The sequence below is a fragment of the Physeter macrocephalus genome, chromosome 8 (assembly GCF_002837175.3).
Source record: "Physeter macrocephalus isolate SW-GA chromosome 8, ASM283717v5, whole genome shotgun sequence".
Taxonomy (NCBI): domain Eukaryota; kingdom Metazoa; phylum Chordata; class Mammalia; order Artiodactyla; family Physeteridae; genus Physeter; species Physeter macrocephalus.
Window position 1 is genome coordinate 59,565,222 of NC_041221.1, and position 7,065 is coordinate 59,572,286.

The 7,065-nt window shown below is 38.8% G+C and overlaps 1 protein-coding gene across 1 annotated transcript in view; it reads right to left on the reverse strand.

Annotated features, from left to right (window-relative positions):
- SLC38A9 (solute carrier family 38 member 9) overlaps window positions 1–7,065 on the reverse strand; it is a 109,590-nt gene that overhangs the window by 18,083 nt on the left and 84,442 nt on the right. The window contains exon 12 of the mRNA XM_055086888.1: window positions 2,834–3,294. Within this exon, the coding sequence (XP_054942863.1) occupies window positions 2,834–3,294 (461 nt within the window). The remainder of the gene's footprint in view (window positions 1–2,833; window positions 3,295–7,065) is intronic.

The following is a 7,065-nucleotide window of genomic DNA, read 5'->3' on the forward strand; positions in this document are numbered from 1 at the left end:
GGCCTGCGTACCACAAAAAAAAAAAAAAAAAAAAGAATCCTACACATTAATATGGTAACTTATTCTGCCTCACAAATAAGCAGTGGCTAGCAGGGCTGGCAGTAGAGAACTAATGACAGGAAGGATGACAACTGGGACACAAGTGGGTCTGGGAGCACATTCTGTTTCTCAAATATGTTTTATAATCTATCTGTTCCACGTACTGTTCATAGTGAAAATACTACCCAGTGGAGCATTTACTAAGAAAATGACAGACCAACCCCAAACATTTACATAAAAACTTCTGCTGATGTATATAGTTAAAGTAAACTACACAGATTCATAAGAAGCAAGAAGTGAATAATAAATTAAGATATAAGGCATCTCAAATAGTTTTTAAAGAAGTAAGCAGGGCATAAAACTAAACAAAGATAGGCAAAACAAAACAAAAAAAGCACAATATAGGTTCTGATTCAAACATGATGAGGAAATTCAAACAAGATGACGAAATACCATATCCAGGATGGTTATAAAGAATATATATTCTGATGATAAGAAATGAGTTGGATGATCTTCAACTCTACAACTTTTTTTTGGGTAAGGTATGCCTTACTAAAAATAGAAGTTATATCTCATTTAGTTATACATATAAAAAATTATGTTTGGTGAAAAAAAACCCATGAAATTAAGTCAAATTTGGAAAACCTGGAAGATCTGAGCACTACACCTGTGTAGGAGCCTCACTGTTCTCCTTCACAAATGTCTTTAGATCCACGTCCAACTATAGTTTATACAGAAGAGAATGAGGCCTTTTTTATTCTTTTTTTTTTTTTTTTTTTTTTTGTGGTACGCGGGCCTCTCACTGTTGTGGCCTCTCCCATCGCGGAGCACAGGCTCCGGACTTGCAGGCTCAGCGGCCATGGCTCATGGGCCCAGCCGCTCCGCGCATGTGGGATCCTCCCGGACCGGGGCACGAACCCGTGTCCCCCGCATCGGCAGGCGGACTCTCAACCACTGCGCCACCAGGGAAGCCCCTTTTTTATTCTTATATCTTCTTTTCTATTTTCAAGCTTTTTTTTTTTTTTTTTTACTGATCTGTGAATGACTAACTCAACATCAACATTAAGAATTCAGAGTTCCTGACAAGCTTCGTATTTTCTGACTTAAACCTCAAGAAAATATTGTATCATGATATTAACAAAACGTCTGTGAGTCAAATTACTTACTGAAACTTGATTAAAAAGTACAATCATGGGCTTCCCTGGTGGCTCGGTGGTTGAGAATCCGCCTGCCAATGCAGGGGACACGGGTTCGAGCCCTGGTCTGGAAAGATCCCACATGCCGCGGAGCACCTGGGCCCATGAGCCACAGCTACTGAGCCTGCGTGTCTGGAGCCTGTGCTCCGCAACAAGAGAGGCCACGACAGTGAGAGGCCCGCCTACCGCAATGAAGAGTGGCCCTCACTCGCCGCAGCTAGAGAAAGCCCTCGCACAGAAATGAAGACCCAACACAGCCAAAAAAATAAATAAATAAATTTATATATATAAAAAAGATACCTTTTTTAAAAAAAGTACAATCATTAAATAAATCAAATGACAAAGTTTTTCTCAGAATATAGCACCCATTTAGCTTAATTTATGCAATATATAAGTATAGTCAAAAGGAGAGTGTTTACACTTACATGTATTTTAAATGTTTAGAATTTTGCTGGCACACAGTGCTTCATAAATATTAGCTTTATCATTAGTAATTATTAATATTTTAAGAAGTTAACATGAAGTATGACTGATTTTTTGAAAGCTGGGCCACATTTCATATACTAGTTTCAATCAATTAAGACAATAAGAAGACATCATCCATTTCAACTTTTATTTTTAAGCCTTAAAAAAAATATTTTCCACAAGTGACAAAAGTTGAGTTACATTTCATTAGCTGAACCTCACATACTAGTTCTATAAAATGCTAGTCCCAAAACTCAGTAGAAACAAGAACTCATTTTATGGTATTTACATATGGAATATGGATTTCAAGGCCCACTGAGTGTTTTTGTATGAAAGGCAGGCAGGACTCTTCCTATGTCCTTCGGGGACTATGAACAGGAACATTCATCTCTCTACCCCGTCCGGAGCTTCTCACACTGAGGAATGCACACCTTCAGGTAAACTGGTGTAAATTTCCAGCAAAGCTCTTCCTCTTAAGCGTTTTCAGGAGCAAAGCTAAGTATAGACAGTCCTCTCTCTTCATGGTAGTATGAGACTGTGAAAGCGCCTGGACACCTTTTTGAGGAAGATGCCTTTGCAGCTGCAGCACAGTTGGGGTCGGTCTGCTCCAGCTCCTGCTCACCGCTGTTTGCTCTCACCCAGGAACAGGTCAGTCAGGAAGCTGCGCTGCAGCAAAGGCTTGCAGATACTGGGAAGACCCCTTTAACACCTCACCAAGGGAGAATTACTCCATCCAGCCACAACATAAACTCTCTGGAGAAGGGATGTGATGACTCGATCAGAGGCAGAAAGGAAAAAAAAATCTAAAAGCGAAAGGACCAGTTCAGACGCCAACCAAGACTCTGGGAGTCACTACAAGAAAAACTCTTTGAGATGAAGGTTCTAAGACTCTAAGATTTTTCAAAGTTGGTTCCAGATGAAGATCCGTAAGTGATTCATTGACTTGTACAGTCTTTCAGAGATTGTTAAGCCGATTACTTCCACCAGTATTGAGCAGTTGAAGTCAGCAGTGCAGATGCTTATATCAACTATTTTAATAGATTAATGGTTGTTAAAAAAAATGACCATGCAGTGCGATAATAATAATCAATGGGAAAAATTATGATTGTTCCATGATGCTTCCTCTTTCTCACGGTATAATTGTAAGAGCAAACTTCTTTTCTATGCTTTGGTGAACTGTCATATTCCTTTCTTCTAAGTTTTCATCAGCTTCCAACATTCCATTTTTTGTGATTTCAATGTTGTGAAGTATCGCTAAGAATTCTTTCAATGTGAAGTTTTTTGATAGTGTCACTTCCTCTGGGACATCTTCATCCTTTTCATCACAACCACTTTCTTCATTCATGTTGATAATTTCACCTTCCCTAAGTTCCTCTGGCTGCATACCTAGAGTCTCTCGAATGGCAGCAATGTCAACATTTCCACAGTCAAATATGTTTGATTCAAATTTCATTTCCACCATTATTACTTTTTGTTTCATTTTTGCACTTTTGTGTTTGTTTGCCAATTTCCTCTTGATTCTCCATTTTTGTAAAATATAATGTGGGTTTACCACCTGGTGACAAGGAGGCAACTGAACTATCTGCTTTGTCATCTGGGTGTAATGTGAATAACAGATGGGCAGTGACCAAACTGACAGATTTTGAAAGAAGTGGTGTGACTGGTAACTAATCATATTGTGCATCTGTAATTTATGGAGTGATTTATGAACTGAAGGGCTAGTAGTTACTACTTTATGCTAGTACTCATAGTTCAAATCCTGTGGCAACATAAATTTGAACCATGTGGTTAGGGGGTACTGACATAATTTAACTAAGCCATAGTAACTGAAATTCATGCATATGGGAGCTGTGCAAAGTGAAGTCTGCCTGTAATTTAACTCATTATTTTCAGACTCTTTTCTAGTAAGACAAACTAATTATGAGCACAATAAAAATATGCATGAGTGTTTAAGATAAAACATGAGAGTTCACTGAAATTGTGTTCTTCACCCCCAGATACCCAGCGTATACAAGGTGTTCTTCTCTGTCATTAAGGGGACTTTGGTGGTAAAGTTTGAGAAACACAGCCTTATGGATAGAATGACCCAATATACATGAGAATCCAACTTCACAAAATGTGTTTCTGTGGTACTTGGTCTAAGCTGGCATAGTTGATAAGGATAGATAGGTGTCTTGGCTGACACTAAGGTATACACTGTTAATGACATACACTATTTCCTGTAAAGATAAAATAGATATTTTCCACATATCTCTAAACTTCCTAAACTTGTGGTAGGCAGCTTAGTTCAAGTGGCAATGCGTCAGGAAATTTGTGAAGGAGAGGAATTTAAGAGTAAAGGCCATAAAGTATATCCTCAATTTTCCCTCTACACCCCAAAGTTCCAAATGATTATTTAGGATAAGTAACATTTTCTTCCTATTCCCTCAAAAGGTTTAAAACTGTTTATGACAAAAATACAATAAGACTAAACATTTCCAAAATAAAAACCCTATCTAAAGTGTGAGGGATACAGGGAAAGATAAAAATTCTAAAAATACATTTGCCTAAGAAAAGTTATAGAAAAAGATAAAAGAACTTATTAATACTGCAAGTTTTCCAAAAGTCAAGCAAAAATAGAAACAAGAATAGTTATATGACCCTTATTGTCAAACAATGAGTTTATTAAGAGAAACTTTTTCCTAGCCTTGAACACAGAAAATTTGCTCTCCACAGTCTTTGTATAAAGGATGTTGAGCAATTTAACAAAGACTTTCCCAATTACAGTTCTTAATAAAGAGTGAAGCAACATTCTGCATATGGCTTTCTTGTATTACCCTGAACCCTTGGTAAAAAGCCAGTTTTAACATTAAAATCTAGTGCAGTGATGAAAGAAGAGAGAAAGAAATAACTGTTGTGGTTCAGTAATATATTTTTCTGAGACTCTAACATTAATATCATAGGAAGAAATCTTGGAGAAGACTTAATATGTTCTCAATGCAAAACAAATTTAAAGGTACTGGAAAAAATCTGCGGGATACTCTCTCCTGTTAACAGAAAGATCCAGAGTTTGTAAACGTCAGGAAAGCAAGGGTAAGAGAGGTAGAAAAGCTAAAAACTTCTAGCCCCTACTATACACCAGGTCATGTTAAACACTTTTCCTATTTTATATTTGATTATGATTAAAAACTTGAGAGGTAGGTATCAAATTAGGCTATTTTTATATACAAAGAAAATGAAATTTGAAGATCACCAAGCTAGGAAGTTGGGAAAAATCAAGATTTACTCAATTCCAACACCACTCACAGGTAATATGCCAGTCATATGTAACCAGGTAACGATAAAGATGAAAATGGAAGAGCTTGACTTATATTCTTGCCCTAATTTGAGACCCTAACTTCCTTCTATTTAGAAAGGCCCTCATAATGACTCTGCCAAACATTACTTGAAGCCTTCTCAGAATCCCCAGGCACAGTGAACTCTTCTTTCCTTTGTATTTCAGTAACAATTGTATAGACTTCTATTAGAACTTCATCATTTTTGTTTACATGGTTAGAGCTATCCAATTGAATTCAAATTGTACAAATAAGGCCACAGGTAACTGGTTAAATTTTGCTTCCTTTGGGTTTAGTTTGCTCTTCTTTTTTCCAGTGTCTTAACATAGAAGGTTAGGTTATTGATTTGAGATCTTCTTTTCTAATGTAGGTGCTTACAGCTATAAATTTCCCTCTAAACATTGTTTTAGCTGCATCCCATATACTTCAGTATGTTGTGTCTTCATTTTCAGTAATCTCAAAGTACTTTTCTAATTTTTCGTGTGATTTCTTTCTCGACTCATTAGTTATTTAGGAGTATGCCGTTCCCAAATTTCTTTCTGTTATTGATTTCTAAATTCCCTGTGGTCAAAGAACATACTTGGTATGATTTCAGTCCTTTCAAATTTATTGACTTGTTCAGTGACTCAGCATATGGTCTATTTTGGTAAATGTTTCATGTGCATTTGAAAAGAATGTGCATTCTGCTGTTGTTTGAGAGAAGACTTTTATAAATGTCAGTTAGATCGGGTTTCCCTGGTGGCGCAGTGGTTGAGAGTCCACCTGCCGATGCAGGGGACATGGGTTCGTGCCCCAGTCTGGGAAGATCTCACATGCCACGGAGTGGCTAGGCCTGTGAGCCACGGCTGCTGAGCCTGCGCGTCCGGAGCCTGTGCTCCCCAACGGGAGAGGCCACAACAGTGAGAGGCCCATGTACCGCAAAAAAAAAAAAAAAAAAAAAAAAGTCAGATCAAGTAGGTTGATAGTGTTTTTCATGTTTTCTATATCCTTACTTATTTTCTATTTGTTCTATCAATTATTAAGGGAGGGGTGATGAAATCTCTAATTATAATTGTGGATTTGTTTACTTCTTGCAGTTTTGACAGTTGCTGTTTCATTTACTTGGAAACTCTGTCACTTGGTACATACATGTTTAGGATTATTATGTCTTCTTGATGAATTGATCCTTAAAGAGCATCATATAATGTTCCTCGTTATCTTTGGCAGTACTCCTCGTTCTGAAGTCTACTTTGATATTAATACAGCCTCTCTTGGGGCTTCCCTCATGGCGCAGTGGTTAAGAATCCGCCTGCCAATGCAGGGGACATGGGTTCAATCCCTGGTCGGGGAAGACCCCACATGCTGTGGAGCAATTAAGCTGGTGTGCCACAACTACTGAGCCTTTGTTCTAGAGCCCACGAGCCACAACTACTGAAGCCCGTGTGCCTAGAGCCTGTGCTCCGCAACAAGAGAAGCCGCCGCAATGAGAAGCCCACGCACTGCAACAAAGAGTAGCCCCCGCTCGCCACAACTAGAGAAAGCCAGTGCGCAGCAATGAAGACCCAACACAGCCAAAAACAAACAAATACAAAACAAACAAACAAACAAACCCCCAGCCTCTCCACCTTTCTTATGTTTAGTGTCTGCATGGTATATCTTTAAAGTAAATTTCTTGTAGACAGCACATAGTTACGTGTTGTTGTTTTTTTTTTTTTTGTGGTATGCGGGCCTCCCTCTGTTGTGGCCTCTCCCGTTGCGAAGCACAGGCTCTGGATGCGCAGGCCCAGCGGCCATGGCTCATGGGCCCAGCCGCTCCGCAGCATGTGGGATCCTCCCAGACCGGGGCATGAGCCCGGTTCCCCTGCATCAGCAGGCGGACGCACAACCACTGCGCCACCGGGGAAGCCCTACGTTGTGTTTTTTAATCAGACTGACAATCTCTGTCTTTTAGTTGCAGTCTTTAGACCATTTTTAATGTAATTATCTATACTACTCGGATTGAATCTATTATCTTTCTGTTTGTTATCTATTTGTCCCATATAGTCTCGTTTCCTTTTTCCTGTCTTCTTTTA